The sequence below is a fragment of the Cetorhinus maximus genome, chromosome 20, assembly GCF_964194155.1.
Source record: "Cetorhinus maximus chromosome 20, sCetMax3.hap1.1, whole genome shotgun sequence".
In the NCBI taxonomy this organism is placed as follows: domain Eukaryota; kingdom Metazoa; phylum Chordata; class Chondrichthyes; order Lamniformes; family Cetorhinidae; genus Cetorhinus; species Cetorhinus maximus.
This window is the reverse complement of record NC_135898.1, coordinates 16,342,680-16,365,378: the sequence shown is the minus strand read 5'-3', so window position 1 is coordinate 16,365,378 and position 22,699 is coordinate 16,342,680. Positions and strand designations below refer to the sequence as shown.

Genomic DNA, 22,699 nt, shown 5'->3' with positions numbered 1-22,699 from the left:
TTTCCCAGGCCTCTGGAAATCAAACAATGAGGACAGCTTCACTGAGAAGATGAAGTGCTTTTCCAGAACTGTTCGTTGGCAAAAAGGAGCAGGAGTATTGACTCTGTACCCTCCCCTCTTTCACCACCACCCACCCACCGCACCCACCTTGCTCATTTGAGAGGATTCAGTTTTATGCCTTATCTGGAAGATGGCACCAATGACTACAGCACTTTGTCCCATTGCACTGAGGTGGCAGCCTGCATTATGGGCTCCATGGACTATGAAGTGGGATTTAAACCCCTACTTTTCTCATTCAGAGGCAGCAGTGCTATAAGAGTCAAGGCTTACACTCCCTAGCTTGGCATTGGTATTAATTCCATCACGTGTCTAAATGTAGTATTAACCCCTTCCCAAACTCTGATATGAGATGAAGTGAATATTTTTTTGTACAAAGCAAGTTAGTATCTAGAATGCTTTGCCTGAAAGGGTAGCAGAAACCAATTCAATGGTAACCTTGAAAACAGAATTGAGTAAATACGTGAAGGGGGGAAAAGTTGCATGGACGTGGGGAAAGAATAAGGGAGTGGGACTAATTGGACAGGTCTTTGGGCCAAATGACCACCTTCTGTGCTGTCTGATTCTTATATAAAGGGAGGCAAACAGTACACCTCTTCTGATGGCTGCTATTGCTCAAATGCAGCAACAAACATTCCTAAGGCCATTGGGAACCTTTTTGTGCTGATGAACTTTATAACCAACAACCTACGGAGCCCCTGAAACAGGATTTCAATTCCTGAAATCATGGACTCAGCAAGAGTGATGACTGGTGGAGACATTGAAACTCCAGGATTTTATCTAAAACATTCACTCCTCTACCTGACCTCCAGTCTTCCTCACTTGCATGAGCCACAGATGGTGCTTGTACTGGGACACAAAAATGCACTGGGGAGTTGTACTTCTATGTTGTGCGGCATAGTGTGTGTCTATGTAATCCAGTGGTAACCATCTGTTTCTTGTAGTGTACAAAGCAGCCTCATGTGGATGACATTTAACGACTTGTAGTATAGAGATGGATTGCTGTAATGAGCAAAATATGCAAGTGAGTGGATGGGAAATGAGGTTGGTATTTAAATACTAACACAGCCTCGTATCACAAGGATAAAATATATTCTGAAGTTAATTTTTCAAGGGGAACTCCTCTCCTATAATGGAATTAAATCGGAACTCAAAGCATGCACAAATAATTGACACACACCTTTGCTTCACAGATTGTTTTGATAAGTTTATGGTAAATGATATTGCGCCTATTACACAGGATCAATGTCACCCAGCATTAATGATATAAACTGTTGGCGTCTGCGCTATAGTCCACCACTTACACAGAAACAAACCCACCATCTGAGCTGTGAATGAGTATGTAATAAAGCAGATACTGGGGAGGAGATGTCAAGTGAGCAGTCTGATCTCCAGGTTCAAATACTTATTATCAACCACTCATGCTACACACTTGTGGATTATGATGACCTTTTGAATGCCTCAATTGGATTAAAGCTTGGTCACAGCTCGTTGTTTTTAGATTTAATATCTTTGCTTTGTAACTTGACTGTGTGTGAAATGGCCTTTGAACTCCTTGAAAATCTTAAGTATGTACAACTCCTTCAGTAATCTCAGGACATCCCAAAGCGCTTTACAGCTAATGAAGTGCTTCTGACATGTAGTCACTGCTGTATTGGAAGAAAGTCTCACCTTGCCACCTACAATTGCAGTCTCCATATTTGAAAGCTGCTCCGTAGCTGGCAAAGTGTGCTGCACATATGTAATGCAATGCAGTTTTTCAGGTGACTTTGTAAACTGGGAAAAAATGACATAAACCTATCAATAAGGGAATGTGAAGCTGCTTTTAATATGCACAGAGACAATGCTGATCATGTGATTTTTTTTATATAGCTTGGGGTTTACTGCACCTCCTCCCATTCATATACACTTTCCAGCAGATGGTGCAGCCTTTCATTTTATAAACCCAGATTGGACTATGGGACTTGTTGTTTCGTACAGGGGCCGATGCTGTATTGTATGATCTAATAGAGTGTGAGGTAAAAGAAAGCAGCCTGCATTTACATAGCATCTTTCATATCTTCTGTATGCCCCACAGAATTCCACAGCTGGTTAAATAGTCACAGTTATGTGGGTAAGTGTGGCAGACAATTTGCACAGAGCAGGATCTCACATGTTAGTACACTTGCTAACAAAAATCTCACTTTTAATTTGACAAATTTCGGTATCCTTTTGATAAAGGTTTGGGGGGGTGGGGGTAGGGGGGGTAGGGGGGGCAGGGTGTTCTTGATTTCCAATTCTGTTAGAGACACAGTGCTTCCTGATTTCATCCCTTAATGGCATAACTCTAGATCGCTCCCTCTCAGGAACTGTCTAATTTCACAGAGCAAGAAATGTGAACTTGGCTGAGTTCAGACATCCTGAAGAAATATTAAAATTGTGCACCGCAAGCGCCCACAAACAGCAGTGAAATAAATGATCACATCATCTGTTTGAGCTGTTGTTCAATGGATTAAATCTTGGCTAGTACAGCAGACAGAATTATCCTCATTATCAAGAAATGGGATAATAGATGTTCTTATGAGAAAGCAAACAAAGCCTTGGTTTAACACTTCACCTGAAAGAGGGCACACCTGACAGTGCAGCCTTTCCTTAGTACTGCACTGGACTTACAGCAAAAAAAAATTGAAAAATGTATATCTGAAATTGAGAGATTTGACCACAAATGGTTGTGACTTGTATTTCCATGGTCGAAACTGCCAGCAGCAACAAAAGCAGATGATCACAGCACATCAAAGGCACTTATCTAAACTGAAAGCATTTGAGGTGTTTCTGAGAGATAGAATAAGACTCTACATAAATGCATCCTTTATTTTATTCTTTCATGGGATGTGGGCATTGCTGGCCATGCCAGCATTTATTGCCCATCCCTAATTGCCCTTGACAAGGTGGTGATGAGCTGCCTTCTTGAACTGCTGCAGTCCATGTGGTGTAGGTACACTCACAGTGCTGTTAGGGAGGGACTTCCAGGATTTTGACCCAGTGACGGTGAAGGAACGGCGATATATTTCCAAGTCAGGATGGTGAATGGCTTGGAGGGGATCTTGCAGCTGGTGGTGTTCCCATGAACCTGATGTGCTTGTCCTTCTAGAGGGTAGTGATCGTGGGTTTGGAAGGTGCTGTCAAAGGAGCCTTGGTGAGTTGCTGCAGTGCATCTTGTAGATGGTACACACTGCTGCTACTGTGTGTCAGTGATGGAGGGAGTGGATGTTGAAGGTGGTGGATGGGTTACCAATCAAGTGGGCTGCTTTGTCCTGGACGGTACCAAGCTTGTGATGTGGGAACTGCACTCATCCAGGAAAGTGGTGAGTATTCCATCACATTCCTGACTTGTGCCCTATAGATGGTGGATTGGCTTTGGCGAATGATGAGGTGTGTTATTCACCACCGAATTCCCAGCCTCTGACCTGCTCTTGTGTGTATATGGATGGTCCAGTTCAGTTTCTGGTCAATGGTAACCCCCAGGATGTTGATAGTGGGGGATTCAGCAATCGTAATGCCATTGAATGTCAAGGGGAGATGGTTGGATTCTCTCTTGTTGGAGATGGTCATTGCCACTTGTGTGGCTCAAATGTTACTTGCCTCTTGTCAGCGCAAGCCTGGATATTGTCCAGGTCTTGCTGCATATGGGCCTGGACTGTCTCAGTTTCTGAGGAGTTGCAAATGAGCATTGCAAATGGGCTGAACATTGTGCAATCATCAGTGAACATCCTCACTTCTGGCCTTTATCGAGGCAAGTCACTGAAGCAGTTGAAGACAGGTCCTAGGACACTACGCTGAGGAACTCCTGCAGTGATGGCCTGGAGCTGAGATGACTGACCTCCAACAACTACAACCATCTTCCTTTGTGCTAGGTATGACTCCAACCAGTGGAGAGGTTTCCCCCTAATTCCCATTGACTCCAGTTTTTCTAGGGTTCATTGATGCCACACTCAGCCAAATGCTGCCATGATGTCGAGGACAATCAGTCTTGCCTCTGGAGTTCAGCTCTTTTTGTCCATGTTTGGACTAAAACTTTAATGAGGTCTGGAGCTGAGTGACCCCGGCAGAAACTAACTGAGCACCAGTGAACAGGTTCGTACTGAGTAAGTGCCGCTGGACAGCACTATCGATGACAACTTCCATCAGTTTGATCGAGAGTAGACTGGGTAATTGGTATAGGTTGGATTTGCCCATGCTTGTTGTGAAAAGCCTTGTGAACAGAAGTTTGTGACGGCACAGCTATTCTTGGCTGCCAGAACATGGAGATTCCACACCTCTTCTGGAAATGGGCTTTTGCTGGTGGTCCTAGAAGCAGAGCTGATTCAAAGGAGTAGCTGAGGTGAGGGCAGCAGCTGGGACGCTGGGTTCAAATCCAGCCCAGACTGAAGGAGTGAAAGGTCACGCTGGTGGCAGTCAGGGCTTTGTGTGAATCTCGAGTGTCAGCCAAGATTTTTGTTAAGTCTTGGAATGGGATTGAAGTCAGAACCTTGTGACTCAGAGGGGAGTATGCTACCAACTGAGCCATGGCTGAAACAATAGTCAGCAATGACAACCCAAGGGAAATCCTTGCAAAGGTTTTATTTAATAGGGAACCAATGGAAAGGGCAGGAGCCCTTTATCCGCTGACCTGGGTTACAACGCAGAACATTAGCTTTGCAATTCCCCATTCATGAGCACCTTGCTGCAGCTAGCCACAATGGACATCCTCTCCCTTTAAAATAAAGGCCAAACCACACAACAAAAGAGAGCCAAATGAGCAAAGATTGCATGCCCAGGGCATTAACCCCTTTGTCCTGACCATGGGTGCTGCGAGTAGTTCCAGCAATTTTCTTGCTGGGTAAGAGAAATCCAAATCTGATTAAATAGCTCAGAGTACCCGCTGCCCTTTTCAGATAAACCTAGGAAGCAAAAAGGTAATTCGGATTCTTCTCAAATGTTTATTGAGGTCAAGCAGTTGCTGGCTTGGATCTGCTTCTAAATTGAACTCGAGTAAAAATCACTTCACTGATTGCAAACACATGAAAATTTTGTTGGGTGGTCTGGGGGTGGGTTGGGAAAGAAAGGACAAGGGGAGTGAAGGACTGGTTACTCATGTTTGGTTTTTGCATAAATCTAGATGAAAATTTCTAGTTTTGATTTTCCTGATGGTGAAGGATTGACATCAACTTCTTCCAATTTTATAGGAAACAAATTCATATTAACAATATTGACAATAAGCTCCCTGCTGCTGCAAGAGTGTGAAGGTAGCACCCAGCACAACACTGATGCCTGCCCTCTGCTGAGTTAGCTGGGTACCCAGTCTGGGTCTTTTATAAAGTGCAAAGTAGGTTAAATCCGAGGCTTCCAGCCTCATCGATGTACTTGAAAATGCCAACCTGCCTCCTGGAAATGGGTTGGCTACTTAACCCACGTGAGTAAAACCTGAAATGGACTAGTTGGAACCATCTTCCCAAAACGCTTTAAATTTTTTTAGCCCATTGACCCTCCATCTGTACCCAACTCCACCCTTTCAGCCATGTTAAAATGGTCCTTTGAACATTCTGATTTGAAATTTTCTTCATCGTACATAGAAAAAAGAAAGCAAGCTTATTCTGGGAAAAACCAAAGTTGTTTTTTCTTTTGAGAAAAAAAAGCCTTTTCTGTCAGTTGACAAAAGTATTATACAAATCACCCTGAGGGTGGAATGGGGGGAGGGGGCAGGGAACGTTGAAGCAAGTTTTGCTTTCTTCACGGTGAAATTGTGCATGACAAGTAAAATAAATAACAGTGTGCAGTAAGAGGCTGGGGTCTGCTGAATCAGCATGTGACGTAAATAGCTCTGAGCGGTGTCTGTCAGGAAAACTGCAATCCAGCACTGCAGCACAATCGATCTTTCACTACACTCCAGCTGATGGAACCATTACACAGTGTCTTGCATGAGCCACCTGTGTATACAACTTGTCACACCAGTCAAACAGTGTGGTTCCACTGAGTCTGAGCCAAGTCTGGATGTTGGGCACTTAACTTAACCCAATTTGCTTCTCTGTGTGTAGCAGGGAAATGTGGTTCAGTGAGTTAGCATTCTTGCCTCTGAATCGGAAGTGTGTGTGGGTTCAAATCCCACCATAGGGGCAAAATCTAGAATGACTCTCTTGTGCAGTGCCGGGAGACCATTGGAGGTATTATGTTTCGCATTAAATGTTAAACCAAGGCCTCATTCCCCCCCCCCATTGTCGCAGGAGAGCTTTCCTGGTATCTTGGCCAATATTTATCCCTCAATCAATGCCAATAAAACCAGATTATATGGTCGTTGCTGCATTTTCTACATTTACCAATGGTGACTACTCTCCACTAGTACTTCATTGGCTGGAGATGTCCCAAGGTCATTAAAGATGCTGCATAAATGCAATCATTTCTATTGGCCTGGTAGAAAAACGTATCATCCTGGTGTCCTAAACCATAAATACTAAGAAGATCCCAGATCCCTGTCTGCATGTGTTAGATGGTCGTGTTCGTGAGCGGTATGGAAGAGGGGTCACTATAATTGCCTTAACATTCTTGGTCATTATCTAGTGATCCCTGCTGGGAAGTTCATGACGGGTGAGAACAGGACAGGCTAAATATAGTGCAGTCCTCTGTGCTCAAAAAGCTTGCTAAACTGTAGCAGCTGGAGATTGGTGAGGTGTTGACACTCAGAACTCCAGAAAGGGAGTGAGCACCTCTGGTAACTAGCATGGGGTTAACCCTTTGCCAAGAAATAAAACAACTTGAGCTTTGGTTTAATGTTATTGTTCACTTGGTCTATAGAATGTTATGCTGCTTCAGAACTTGCTCTCCGCTATCTGGAATCATACCTCTTTGAACAAGTTTTTATTCCCTCCTCCTAATAGCTCCTTTCTTTTGACTCATTGTCAATATTTGTCCGCTAATACTGCTGTGAAGCGTGTAGGAACATTTTCCAACTGTAATGACACTAAGTGCAGGTTATTGTTTCTGTTGTTGTTGTCAACTACCTCTGTAGTAGAGTTGCTGCTGTTTCTCACCCCCTTGTTTGCCTGCTTCTTTCCAGCAGCATCAGAAGTGTGTCCACCATGTGACAATGAGATGAATACAGACATTATTCTGGATCACCTCTGTGCAAGCGAATTTGGTAAGTAGCATCCACCGTTAACAGACCCAAACAGGCCCGTGTTTGACCTTTTTCCAGATAGCTTTTTTATTCTGTCAACTTAATTGCTGACACTGAGGAGAAAATGTGTAGAAAAATCCTCTAAAAGAGTTCAGTTTTGTTTCTGGTGGGTTGTGGGATGAATTTCAGCATTCTCTACTATGTTGGCATGTGGTATTCAATGAACATATATTTCTGGTACATAAAAGGGTGTTTGTCCATTTCGGCTCTCGTTGACATGGGCAGAAGTTCAGGGGCTGCTGCGGTTGTGCAGTTTCCCAGGCTTTTGCAGGAGTGCTGAGATGAAAGAAGATTCTCTCTTCTGTATTTGCCTGGGTGCAGCCTGATGCACCTGGCGGAAGAGCCTGTGTATCGAACTGTGCTATCTTTGGGAGACTTTGACATGGACTGAAGCACAACACCAGGAGTTTACCTGCTGGCTTCTCAGTACAGCTATTCAAATATGCTCCTTAAATGTGTCATTGGGTATTACCTTGTTGTCAGCAAACTGGTTTCATTAAGACTCTGAAAGACTGTGAGGGGGTGTGTTGAACCTTTCCATATCTGAGAATTATTTTTAAATGTGAGATCTCACTGAGCATTGATCACAGGTACATTAGGGCAGGGTAGACAGTGCTTCACGTGGACACAACTCACAGAAGCATTTCATCAATTAGTATGACGTTCAGTGACTGTCACATGGGTAAAAATGGCAGCCACTTCAGACACAGCCAACTACATCACACAGCAATGAATGAACAGTTTAAGTGGTGATTGAGGAAGAGAATGTGACCAGGAGTTCCAGGAGACTCCCTGCTTTTGCTCGCAACGTGCCGCAGGATCTTTGCCAACCACTTGAATAGGCAGTGGGGCCTTGGTTGGGGCCTTGGTTAATGCCTCAGAATGCAGCACACCTTCAGCAAGGAGTAAAGTGCTGTAGTCTTGAAGTGGGGTTTAAACTTAGAAGGAGCTGACTTGGACGCAAGTGTGCTCCCAACTGAGTCAAACTGACACATGGCTAACTACTGAGAACGTCCTTCATTTCTCCTTAGGCAGGTGTGGGAACCAGGAGCACTGAGGGATTGGCTTTGAGCTTGCAAAGCTGAGGCAAGTTCCATTCATGTTGCTTTCTAGATGAGGGATGATAGGGGGAATCAAGAAAGCATTTACTCCTGCAGCTCATATGTCTGCTTTGAAAGGTTTATGGGATTTCTGGTTGCATCAAGTGATTGATAGAGGTGCTCTGAGCTTCCTCACTGTCAACTTTTCTCCTTGCTGTTATTCTCTTCCTGTGTCTAATGTTTCTACCTTGTACTGTGCATCTCCTTTACTCTCCCACAGCTTCTGCCTCTAGAAATCTCTAGGCAACCATTCCTTTAGGAATTTTCCATTGCTGTCTTTTCATCCAGCTGTCTTTCACAATGGAACCAGGCCCTCGTCTTAATGGAAAGCCATGGGAATGGGGAAAACAGGAGAGCAGCAAGAGGGAATGGAGGCAGTTGGCATGTAAACACCTTTGATCCTTTGCACATGCTTAGTGTAGAGGGCTGCTGGTAGGCATGTAGTTTTGATTCATTTATTTCATTCTCCGCATGTGGGCACTGTTGCCCTAGAGAAGATGGCGGTGAGCTGCTTTCTTGAACTGCTGCAGTCCATGTGGTGAAGGTATTCCCACAGTGCTTTTAGGGAGTGAGATGGAGGATTTTGACCCAACGACAGTGAAGGAATGGCATTATAATTTCCAAGTCAGGATGGTGTGTGAGTTGGAGATGATGGGGTTCCCATGCACCTGTCATCGCCTAAGAAGGAATGTGGGGGTAAAAGCTGTTGATTTTGTAAGTGTGGGGAGTGGGTTGGGAGAATAGAGAAGCTACCAGTATGTTCACGTTTTTCTGAGAGTTATTTAATTTAATATTAATATGCACTTGGTCTTTATATAGAGTCACTGTGCACTCTGTCGCAGAAGCTGTATCTTATAGAAATTCTATTTGTTGATAATGAATTGGAAAGGTTGTTTTGCAACATGATTGGGCAGATTTTGTCTTTGGTGCAATATGAATTCAGGAAGGATCAAGTACCAAATTAGAAAAGACAAAAACACAGCAGTTGAACTGATAAGAATATTGCTGAATGTTCACACTAGATAGGAACTGAGTGCACATATCAAGCTTGTTTTCAGGAAGAAAGATAGAAGGAAAGAAAGATTATTTTCCTCTCATAGTGTGCACCAAACCTCCAATTTTTTGAAATTTGAGTTGATAACCTGGAGCTTTGTCTGCAGAAAGCACATGGTGGGAAATTGTAGGCCTGTTGCTCCTGATTCCTGGGGCCAAAGCTCACTGACTCAGAAACTGCCCTTCAAATATCGGCGACCTTGTACATGAGATTCCTCACTGTGGGTAATGTGAAGTGGGCAATATCAATTCAGCTGTCTGTTACACACCGCATGCGATTTTCATTTCCATTGAAGTAGCTATATTGATCTCGCCCACTTTAAAATACCACCCAAGGTCAAAACCCCTGTTATCTTTCAGTCATGCTGTTCTAACTTCAAAGATAGAAACAACAATTGCAATGTAGAATCTGCGCAAATGTATAAACCTCTAGCGGTGACAATTTTAGACAATCAGAAAATAATCTATGCAATTTGTTAAATCTCCGACGTACTTGACAGATTTGTCAACCCATAACAGAGATGTTTGTTAGCCAAAGGTATGAAGTGATATGGGAAAAAGGTCAAAGATTAGATATGGCTTCATGGAATAGCAGAACAGGCTCGAGGGGCTGGATGGTCTCCTCCCATTCCTCTGTCATTCAGACTAATATATTACAAAAAGTAACATGGGCCTAAATGATAGGTTTCTTTATCTTTTTTTTTAGTCTAAATGGTTTTTAAAACTAATGAACTGGCAAGAGATTCCTAAATAGTACTTTTGGCATTTAAAATGGCATTTAACAGAGTTGAATGTTTATATACAGTGATCAGAAGTGTCATTTCAATTAAAATGCTGCAGCAGGAATCACATCTGTCCAAACATAAACCACTCCTGTTTGACAGACTCTCAAAGACTGAAGCTTATTAAAGTGTGATTTTAACAGCTTGGGAGCAGAGTGTGTCAGGCAAATTGCCATTTATTTTGGCCATGCTTCCCTTTATTTACTGACAGTGAGGATTCTGCAGATAGTGCTTGTTAACTCCTCGCACTGTCTCGAAATCTATCATCAATTTTCCCTGAAAGAGTCCATGGCTTCAAAACCCGTCCACTCTGAAAGACAGACAAACTTGTGCCCAAGTTGGGGACAGATTTGATAACTTGAATATTAATTCAAGTTTAACTTGTGATTTATTTTTTCACTCATCACTCAGTTTTCTCCCCTTTTCCTTCTGAAAGAGGCATGATGTACAGATATCTACCATATGAGCCAAAGTGGTGACAACAAAGATTTATACAGCACTTTTAAATGTACAAGATTCCATAAAGGATTACAAAAAAATAAGAAAAGGAATTGGATGCTGGACCGTGGAAAAGCAGTTAGGAGAAGTGACTGAAAATCAGGGTAATGGGTGATGGTACAAACATATGAACAAGGAGCAGGATTAGGCCATTCAGGCCCCTCGAGCCTGCTCCGCCATTTAATAAGATCATGGTTGATCTGATAGTAACCTCAAATCTTTTCAAAACCCAACACGTGTGGAAGAACAGAAGGAGCAATTTTGTTACACTGACTATTAAGAAACTGCTGAAGGTGGGGTGAGAGCAGAATCTAGCTGGGCTGGGAGCCAAGTCAAATCGAGTTGACCATCAACTGTGGAGTTGCATATGCTAGTGAGTGAGCTTGTGCTCTCAGCAAGGGAATGGAGCAGAGAGACTAATGAGTACAACCTTCAAGAGAAGTCAGTCCTCCTCCAGTTCTGCATTGGCAACTTGTCAGTTCCTGGAGTGGGGCCTGGTAAGGGGTTAAATCAGCAGTTTCTTAATAGTCAGTGTAACGAAATCGAACCTGAGCAAGTGGCTGCACTTTTGATGAATGAGTCTGCTGCATGCAATTCATGACCAGTGAGAACTGTTTCACACTGAACAGCATTGAACATTGCTCCTTCTGTTCTTCCACATGTGTTGAGTTTTGAAAAGAAAATGAGAAAAACGCAACACAAAACCCATCATGTTTTATTTACCTGAGACACTTCATATAACATTTAAATAAGTCACTCTTGGCCTTTTCACCCACACAAGCGTAGCTTGGAACAAGTAGTATTCTGCATGGCAACAGCCTGGGGTTCGCTTATTTGCCATCCTCTTCTGTCTTGTCTTTGTCCAAATAGTCCCCAACTGGCAGGTCTCTGCCATATTACTATCAATGGCCAATCTTGCTTGGGCACAGGCAGTGTCACCAGATCATTCAGCTGAGGTCAATCCTGTCCTACCTTAACCAATAGTGGTCAGTGGGTGGCTTGCGAGTGCTGACAACCAATTGTATGCCCACTACCCACCAACATGCTGATTGAACTCAGCTTAGAATGGGGAATCCATATTGAACTCCCCTTGTCTCTATCTCATTGTGGTACATTGCCAAATGTATCACCAAGGGCCTTTGACATCTTTATGTTTTAAGAAAATTGTATGCATTCACACTCTCTTCAGGACTGCCATTATTTTTTGCCTGAGAAAAAGTGGCAAGACTTTCCCAGCTGCTGCCCAGGAAACATGGGGAAGGGTCTTGCATTCAGCCTATGACTGCCTCATATGGCAAGGTTACAACAATGCAAACCACAGGTGCCTATCTGCTTGATGCCATTCTATGCAAAACCAATGAAACTGTAAGAAATCAAAGCAACTGTCAAGTAGAACCATCAGATTTGAGTGAGAATCTGACACAGACTTCAAAGGGTCAACCCACTGAATCACATTTGACACAGTGTAAGGATATCATCACAGTACAGCTGAGACAACGCACATGCTTAAATACATCAAGTTATACTGAGTCTACAGCACAGAAAAAGGCCATTTGACTCAACTGCTCCATGCTGGTGTTTATGTTCCACACATCCCTCCTCCTACCCATTTTCATCTCGGCCTATCCACATATCCTTCTAATCATTTCTCCATCTTGCTTATCTAGCCTCCCCATAAATACATCTGAGCTATTGACGTAAACTACGTTCTAACTGCTCTTTGGGTAAAGTTTCTCCTGAATTCCCTATTGGATTTATTGGTGCCTATTTTACATTTATGGCTCCTAATTGTAGTGATGAATTGAGAGAATACACCCTGGTGTTGATTCCAGTCCTGAAGATGTTGACTCCACACTGTGTGTTTCCAGTGGTGTCGTTTGCCTTTTTGATGCTTTATCCAAGTCACCACATTTAATTCATGAGTGCTGGCAGCATTTTGGATCCTGGCGTTACTTCCTCATGCCAGGCAGCATGCTAGTTGTGGTGAAAGACCTGAAATATTAACTGTTTCTCCACAGATGCTGCCTGACCTGAGTTTCAACATTGTTCCTATAGTATGGAGCCCAACGTTGCACGTACATGTAGTCTTACTATTTCCGAAGCTGGTCAGAAGATCATTCATGGTCCACCTGAATTTCTCAAGTAGGATCGTGATCTGTGAGACACTTCCCCACAAAGGTCAAACCAAAAACTTAACTCTCAAATGTTCCCCAAACAAATTTTAAAAAGCTGTCAACATTGACATCCCATGCAACCAGGGACAAAATTTGAAAGATCAAGGGAAACTGGAAGCTTTTACTACCAACATTTGCTATAGCTTTCTCAATTACCCTTTACTCTCTTTAGGCACAAACTGTCCAGATATTTGTTTTGTTCTGACTTAACAGAAATTCAAACTAAAACCTGAGAAATATTTGATACCAGTGATGTTCAACGTTTCCAGACATGCGAGTTAATTGATCTCTAAAGCCAGAGATGCAAAGGCCTATTGGATTGCAGCAAACTCTATCCCAGTTGGGGAAGAAAGTGAGGTAAGGTTCCCGCTCCTGACTTAGAAACAAAATGCTGGAAATACTCAGCAGGTTAGGCAGCATCTGTGGTAGACTCTGCCTGAGCTGCTGAGTATTTTCAGCATTTTCTGCTGATATTCCAAATGCCCAGCGTCTGCAGTATTCCTGTTCCTGCCAGTGGTGTTGTGGAGGGGTGTGTGTGTGTGGAGTTTGAAGAAGGAAATGGTCCTAGTTCAGCTGTGATTTCCCCACATAACTGGATAGCCTGTCTGGGTTTGCACATGAAGAATGGTTACTGGAGGACTGACATCAGTGGAATCCTATCCCAGCATGAGGTTCACCCCACCAAAAATCAGTCCCTTCAGAAGAGAGGCTAGAAATTCCAAGAACTTGGCTTTGTTTTAGCTAGAGAACATGGGTACAGGAGTTGGCCATTCAACCCCTCAAAGCTGTCCCACCGTTCAATTAGATCATGGCTGATCTACCCCATTCTTCCGCCTTGGCCCCATTCCCCTTGACAAGTGAGTATGCACCTACTAATTAATGTGTGTAATCTGAGTAAAATGTTATTCTTAAAGCAGCCAGACACAGCTGCCATTATTCATTTGACAGCAATAAGAACTGGGGATGCAGTCACCTGAATGGTTTTTACATATATGCCATTGAGGCATATCCACAATGAAATGTTCTTGGAAAATGGGGACTGGAATCCTGGTAAATCATCAATTGTCTTGTCCCAAGATTATCCATCAGTTTACCTTCCTGAAATGTGATCTATGGCGTGAACAGGTGAGGGGGATGAAGAAATAAATGCCGAGTAAAAAACAATGCTCAGTCCACAATAATATGTACACCAAAGATGGTGAAAGCAGAGGCATAACAAGGTACATAATATCATTTGTACAACACTGGAAAGTTATGGTAAACAATGAAGTACTGTATGGGGGCAATGTGAGAGCACAACAGTCTCTTCACCTCTGTGACCTGGATTTAAACCTTGCCCAAAGCAATTCTTGGCTCATTACTATAAACTTTTGCTCTTCATTTTCCCAGTTGAGTTAAATTGAGGCCCTGTCAGTCCTCTCAGGTGAATGTACAAGATCCATTGGTACTATTTCAAAGAAGAATAGGGGGGTTCTCCCCAGTGTTCTGGTCCATACTTGTTGCACAACCAATGCCACCAAAGCAGATAATCTGGTCATTGCCTAATTGCGGTTTTTGAGAGCTTGCTGTGCACAAGTTGGCTGCAGTATGTCTCCATTGCAAAAGTGAGTCTATTTCAAAAGTACTTAATGGCTGTGAAGCATTTTGGAATGTTCTGAGGACAGGAAAGGCCATAGGTATTTTTCCCTTTACTCCCTGAATGGAGCTTGTTAAACAACAGTTCACACAACTAAAGGCACAGGCTTGGAGAGAAGGGTTTTAAGCAACGTTGTAAAAGTAGGAAAGGAGGTGTCAAGGCATTCCTGAGACCAGGAGTGTAGTGACTGAGCAAGCTCCAAGCAGTGGTGAAGTGGACGGAAGGAGAAAACTGGTGATGAGGTTCGGAAGGGGCAAGCAGAGGTGGAAAGGCAAAAGTTGGCAATAAACAAAGCTTAGATAATCTAAACAAATGATGCCAATTTTTAGTGATCCTTTAAGCCACCAAGACTTAATATTCACACCACAGAAATCTGCAGGGAAATTATAGAGAGATGCAAGCATTAGAGAGTGGTTATAATGGGTGACTTTAATTACCCAAATGTAGACTGTGACAGTGGTTGTGTAAAGGGTGCAGAGGGGCAAATTGTGTTCAGAAAATTTTTCTGCAGCAGTATGTGTCCAATTCAACAAGAAAAGATGCACTGTTGGACCTGATTCTTGGAAATGAAGTGGGCTAAATAGATCAAGTGTCAGTGGGGGAACATTTAAGAGACAGCGATCATTGTATTTTGCATTTTAAGATGATGATAGAAAAGGACGATAGGCAATCCAGAGTAAGAGTAATTAACTGGTAAAGAGTTAACTTTTATGGGACAAGAACGGATCTGGGCCAGGTAGACTGGATCGAAAGATTGGCAGGAAAAACTGTAGCTGGACAATGGGCTACCTTCAAAAAAGAATTGGTTCAGGCACAATCAAGGTATATTCCATTGAAAGGGAAAGGCAGGGCAAACATATCCAGAGCTCCCTGGATGAAAAAGGAGGTAGAAATTAAGATAAAAAAGAGTGCGCGCTTATGACAGGTATCAGGTAGAAAATACAATTGAGACCCAAGAAGAAAACAGAAGGTTCAGACGGGAGGTGAAAAAGCATATTAGAGAAGCGGAGAGGGATTATGAGAAAAGACTGGCAGCCAACATAAAGGGGAATCCGAAAGTCTTCTATAGGCATATAAATAGTAAAAGGGTGGTAAAAGGAGGAGTAGGGCCAATTAGGGACCTAAAAGGGACTTTACACATGGACAAAGGGGCCATGGCTGAGGTATTGAATGAATACTTTGCATCCGTCTTTACCAAGGAGGTAGATGCTACCAAGGCCATGGTGACAGACGAGGAAACGCTGTCACTAGAAGGATTCAAAATTGATAAGGAGGAAGTGTTGAACAGACTGTCGGTACTTAAAGTTGATAAGGCACCGGGACCGGATGAGAGGCATCCAAGGATATTGAAGGAAGTGAGAGTAGAAATTGCAGGGCACTGACCATAATTTTTCAGCCCTCCCTAGATTCGGGGGAAGTGCCAGAGGACTGCAGAATTGCAAACATTTTGCCCTTGTTCAAAAAAGGTTGTAAGGATAAGCTCAGCAATTACAGACCAGTCAGTTTAACTTCAGTGGTGGGCAGGATTCTAGAAACAATTATTCGGGATACAATTAGTAGACACATGGAAAAATATGGGTTGATAAGGAAGAGCCAGCATGGATTTCTAAAGGGGAAATAGTGTTTTATTAACTTCTGGAGTTTTTTGAAGAGGTAACAAAAAAGGTCGATGAGGGTAATGTTGTGGATGTGGACTTTCAAAAGGCATTTGATACAGTGCCACACAACTGACTTGTGAGAAAAAGTTATTGCATATGGAATAAAAGGGACAGTAGCAATGTGGATACAAAATTGGCTGAAAAAGAGGAAGCAGAGAGTAATGGTCAATGGATATTTTTCGGGCTAGAGGAAGGTTTGTCGTGGAGTTCCCCAGGTGTCGGTATTGGGACCCTTGCTTTTCCTGATATATATTAATGATCTAGATCTTGGTGTGCAGAGGACAATTCCAAAGTTTGTGGATGATACGAAGCTTGGGAGTGTTGTAAACTGTGAGGAGGGTAGTGTAGAACTTCAAAAATTGGTGGAGTGGGCAGATAGTTGGCAGATGAAGTTCAATGTGGAGAAGTGTGAGGTGATGCATTTTGTTAGGAAGAACATGGACAGACAATATAAAATAAAGGGTGAAATTTTGAAGGTGGTGCAGGAGCAGAAAGACCTAGGTATATATGTGCATTATCATTGAAGGTAGCAGTATTATGACACAGCAGGTGGTCAAGGCTGAGTTGTTTAAATCCCAGAGGGAAACTTGAAACAACTGTCATAACCTATACTTTCAATTGGTATGTTTGAGATGCAGCTCTGAATTTAGGAATAAGACCACTGAGCCTCAAGAGGTTTTTGATATAAAACTAAATTAAACATTTATTAATTTTTAACAAATTAAACACATGTACATGTCTGCAAATTACCACCATAATAACTTTTAAACAAATCCCCAAATTAATCATTCCCAGGTAAATCTCCACCAAGGCAACACTAACCCGTAGACTTTAAATAGACACCAGGCAAAGCACATTTGAACTTATGAATTCAAAATGAGGTTCCTTGTAATTTGGTTCCTTTGTAGACAAAGTTGTAGGCTTACAGGCTATTTAGATCTTAAATATTTCTGCCTTACACTCCCACAAACTCCTTTCTGTTTATACCTAGCTTTTCCTTTGAATGTAAATTTTCCATTGTATCACCAGGCTTTTAACGTTACATCTCCTAACAATAATATCCTTTCATTCCACCAATTTTATTACTAAGTTAAAGAACAAACACATGGCTTGACGTCTTCTATCTAGGGGCAAGATTTTATTCCCACCCTTGAATGCTTTATTCAACAAATGCAAATTTACACGTTACCTTCTATCCTCCTTACGCTTATCTAATTAACATTTCAAAACTACTGTACATAAAAGCACCCAGACTAGCTGGCTTTAATCCAATTAAGACACACGCAGCCAAACACACAGAGTTCTAGTGGGGTCTGTGTCTATTTTAAAAATAATTTCCAGTAACATTATAAACATTAATATCTCTTGATGACAGGCAGGACAGGTGGAGAGAACGGTTAATAAAGCATAAAGTATCCTGGGGTTTATTAATAGTGGCATAGAATACAAGAGCAAGGAAGTTATGCTGAACTTATACAAGACACTCATTAGACCTCAGCTGAATTATTGTGTACTGTTCTGGGCGCCACATATAGGAAGGATGTGAACACACAGGAGAGAGTGCAGAAGAAGTTTACAAGGATGGCTCCAGGAATGAAAAACTTCAGTTACGAAGATAGATTGGAGAAGTTGGGACTGTTCTCCTTGGAGAGAAAAGGCTAAGAGGAGATTTGATAGAGATATTCAAAATCATGAGGGGGCTAGACAGGGTACATAGTGAGAAGCTGTTCCCGCTCGTAATCGGATCAAGAACAAGAGGGCACCGATTTAAAGTGATTTGCAAAAGAAGCAAATATGACATGAGAAAAAACTTTTTCATACAACGAGTGGTTCGGGCCTAGAGTGAATTACCTGGAAATGTGGTGGAGGCAGGTTCAATCAAGGCATTCAAGAGGGCATTAGATGATTATTTGAATAGAAACAATGTGCAGGGGTACGGGGAAAAGGCAGGGCAATGGCACTAGGTCATAATGCTCATTTGGAGAGCTGGTGCAGACACAATGGGCTGAATGGCCTCCTGTGCTGTTAAAATTCTGTGATTCTGAGAAGGAATTTGGACAGAAACCAGTTAAACCTGCGAAGAGGGCACACAGCTGTTTATGAAATATTTTAACATTGAGCCTCATTGTGGTTTAAAAAAAGACATATTTTATTTCATTGAGATTTCAGATTGCAACTTAATCTTGTCCCGAATAGTAGACTGATAAGGCTGGCAACTTTGTAATTCAGTACTTTTTCCAGACAGAGAAAACTGAAACATTGTGCAGTGAGAATGAAGGTGCTGTTTGTATGTAGTTTGAAAAGAGCACTCAGTTAAACTGGGCAAGCACATAATAAAACCACTTTTGTTCCTGCCACAGTCTCGCTCGTGATGAGTGTTCCTGTCAGCTAGTTTATTACTTGTCTAACTCTTTTTCCGTCAAACATACCAGGAGTCTAAACACACTGCCTCGGTCAGATTTAACACAATGCAGTTCCACATCTTGAATTTACAGCCTTTTAAAGGACGCAGAACCCCAGGGGAGAGATTGCGATTGCTGCAGTTTTATTTTGGAAAGGAACCTCTGTGAATGGCTAAGGCCCATAGTGCAGAACTTGGCCAAGGTGAAAGAAGAGGCAGTAAATCTAGAAGTGCCTCACTGATGCCAGGGGTTTTGTAGCTCCGGTTATGGCATACAGGGACAATGGTGCAACAAAGTCACATCACCACAAAGGGCTGGTAAACCAAATCTAAGATGTGTACTTAGAGTTAAACACATACAATAAAGGAAAGTTCAGAGGAAAACCAGCAACAGAGCATGCTGCAAAGCCTCAGTTGTGCCAGCAGAAAATATGGGCAAGCGCACTCCATATAGAAGTGCAGATCAAAGCCATTATTTACAAACCCTTCATTCCTTCCCCACAAAAATGCACAAGTGTGTTTTTGCAATTTTAAACATAATCTCAGTGCCTTCTATTTTAATGTCTTCCCCTCTTTCCGTCCCATTGCATTACTCTCTGACGACTAGCACACGGACAGCCCCCTAGTGCGATTTAGTGACTGGGTACAAGAAGGTATACCTGAATGGGCAGCCAAGCTTGCTGCTCACTTGAGAACAGTGTTGTACCTGTGGCATCTCTTTGGGATAGAATTGGAAAAGGTCAAACATCTCTTCCTTGTCCAATTCATAGCCGACAGGACAAAGATAAAACTGAGTAAGATGGGCAAGATAGGATGTTCAATTGTTTTCCCTTTGTGCACAGGTTTCAAGAATAACACAACCATTCTGGGTCTCAAAGTCTTTTCATAATCTTGATTTGTCTCAGTAACTGCAGAAAATGAATGTTCTGTTTTAGGAAGTAGTCATGTTTTAAAGGCTTCACAGGTCCTGATGAGAGAATTGAAAATGTAACCAACAGAAGCATTTTCTGCCCCACCAAATATTGGATAATCTTTGGTGACAGAAAAAAATACACAACCTTGTTCATAGATGAATTGCATGCATTGAGCTATTAATCTTCTCCCCACTTCATATGTTTACTCCACCCCTGGGGATTGATTTTGCAAAGACTTGCCATTCCTTTTTCATGACTGACTGCTTGAGAAATATGCCACTGATTCCATGTAGTTAGTAAGCTGATGTCGTGACATCTGAATGTGTTCATTTCAGCTGAAATGACCCAAGGATTGTTCCTGCTTTATTTTTTTGGGGGGTGGGTAGGGGGACAAGTAAGGGCTATATTTGTTTTTCCAGCTTTAAAACCATATCAACTTGGAACCTGATATGTTTATACTGGCTTTGTCGTGACTGACACCGCTTCTCTAGCTCCTCCAACTTTGGTTACAAGCCAGAACTCACTCAAGGCTGAGTAGCTGGTGCCAATTTTCGTGGATAAAATTTTGCTTTGTGTGTTACTGTTATAAAATGAAAAGAGAATGACATGCACTCATGTAGTGCCTTTCACAATTTCAGAAAGTGCCTTACACTCAATGAAATGTTTTCAAAGTGCAGTCCCTGTTGTAATGTATGAATGAAGGCAGCAAATTTATGCACATCAAGCTCCCATAAACAGCGACGTAATAATCCATCTGAGAGATGGCTGGTACAATGGGGAGAACTCTTCTGCTCTTAATCAAAATTGTGCCATGGTATCTTTATCTTAACCGGAGAAGGCAGATGGGACCTCGGTTTAATGTTTCTCTCAAAACTCGGCACCTCTGACAGTGCTGTGTTCCCTCAGTACTGACACTGAGAGCTTCAATGTGGAATTTGTGCTTCAGACTGAGTGGGGCTTGAACCTATAACCTTTTGACTCAAGCAAACTGGCTACCATGAAGCCATGACTGATACATAGAGTCACAAATGTGTTCCTTTTAAACAGGTCCACACTTTTTTCACAAAGAGAGGGCAGGTGATAACGTTCCCCATGCCCTTGTCTCTGGACCGAGGAAGTCCATTTGGAACATGTTGGGGGACTTTGAAACATGAACCATATGCTGCTGGCTGAAGATTCTGCGTTTTAAAATGTCATGCATTATAGAACATCAATTTGGCACACAAAATAATCACGTAGTAAGTAAAGAGCAGGTTGTGAAGACATACAAACCACAAACACTTTATATGTCATACAAACCCTGAAATTAGAATCACTCAAAATTACCATGCTTAAAAACACAGTTTCTTTTAGAAAAACCCTTTTGTCCATTTTGTGCGGACATTGACAATGACTGCAGATGTTGCCCCACTGTATGTTCCTTGTTGTTAGGCTATAATGTTCAAGCTCATGAATTGGCAGCTACAATGACAGTATTGCAAGGATACGGAAAAATGACTGCAATTGAGCACCAGAAATTGTCTATACAACAATTCTTGGATTAGTGTTGCTTGTCAAGGCTAGGGAAGGAATTTCTTTTCTAAATTAAAGTAAGCAGAGCATTACCTCCAGAGCAAACTGGAAATGGGACTATCTGATTGGAGATTATTTTTGCAGACCAGTCTCCCTTTTCTCCTCCGAGTTTCAGCACACCCAGCAGCCCCTCTTCCCCCCCCCCCCCCACCCCCAACACACACACACCAGCTCCTTGCTATCCTGAGTGATTCTGGAGCACAACTGCACAAGTTCGCTCACCCAATTGGGCATTTTTCATGTGGTAACAGTGAGTGTCTGTGGGCAATTCAACAGCTGTGGCATCACAGGCCTGCTCAATCCTATCCTCACATGGTATTTGCACATTCGGTTTATTAAACGAGGGTGGGAGGGTATTACTGGACCAGCAGCAGGAACCCTGATAGAATAACAGTTTCCTGATGAAACTGAAAGCCCTGACTTGGATCAACTAACTGAGCAGTGCAGGAATTGGAGATGGTCTGTATGGCGTAGATGGAGGCCTTGGGGTAATTGGGCATCATCCCTGACTCTGAGTCAGAAGCTGCAGGTTAGAGTCCTGCTCCAAGACTTGATGGCCATCAAAAAGCCCCTAAAGCTATAACCTCTGGCAACTGGCTGGCAACCTGTTCCAGGGAAATCCACCTATGGGAGCAAAAGCATGTGCTTTGTCTGCTTCCTGTATCATTAGGCACAGGAAGTTTCTAAGCCTAAGGATGGCATAACATTAGAAAGCTGTTGGTGAATTTGTGAGGCAGCGTTGTATTTGAGTGAGGAGAATATTTTTCTTTAGAAACTGAATGCATCATGGCTTTGTGCATGTTTCGACAGTAAAAAGTAAATCGGGGTTTATGTTCATTATACTTGCTGTGACTTTAGCTGCATGGCTGCGCCTATTTATGGAACACAGCAGGATTGTAACATGGACCTTTGATCCGAGATTTCACCACTCCGTAACCTCGTGGAGCCACTCAATGGATGATTGTGCACACAGATGAAATTCTGTTCATTTCTCCCTCCTTTTCCCACCATTCTTCTCCCTCCTTGTTAAGGTGCATGCCTACACTGCATTCCATTATCTCACCCAAGTGGCTATTTAAAAGTGAGCCCAGAAAGTGAGTGTTGCCATGTCGAGCCATCCCGAGGGGGCATCACCCAGTGACCATGCATTCGCACATACAGCAAACGGGGGAAGAAACCATGCCTGATTTCCCACTCCCTGAGCTGGCAAGCAATAAGACAAACTGTAGCCCCCCTACTACAAATTCATCAAGGACCAGTTGACTTCGCACAGGCCAGCATTGAGCCTAGGACCTTTTTGATCTGCCTGGTCCACCTATTGATCATCTCAATCAGCTGAGTCATTGGATCAACCACTAATGTGATTTTTTTTTTTGCAAGCAGCAGGCAGCATTGTAACACTGAAAGCAGAACAGGATTGCAGATAATAATCAAAGTTGGTACAAAAATTAAGGGCTAAAGTACAAAGAAGATTTGATTTCTTCTGTTAACTTTCTGGCTTAAAATGGTGAGATGCAATGCTTGCTATGACGATGTGTTCAGAGCCAGCAGTGCACGTCCCTGCAGCTTTACTCTCAGATGATAACTGGCCCTGACTGGCTGCTGTTGCGATGATAACAGTGTGAAATCTCCAACATGACAATGTCACATCAGCTGCTCATTTCA

General features: G+C 42.6%; 1 protein-coding gene across 2 annotated transcripts in view; it reads left to right on the top strand.

Annotated features, from left to right (window-relative positions):
* Positions 1-22,699, top strand: part of LOC144694898 (secreted frizzled-related protein 1-like) — a 98,041-nt gene that overhangs the window by 7,307 nt on the left and 68,035 nt on the right. Inside the window, exon 2 of one of the 2 annotated variants that reach the window (XM_078565632.1) lies at positions 7,127-7,207. In XM_078565632.1, the coding sequence (XP_078421758.1) occupies positions 7,127-7,207 (81 nt within the window). The remainder of the gene's footprint in view (positions 1-7,126; positions 7,208-22,699) is intronic. The other variant, XM_078565633.1, reaches the window with a different exon arrangement.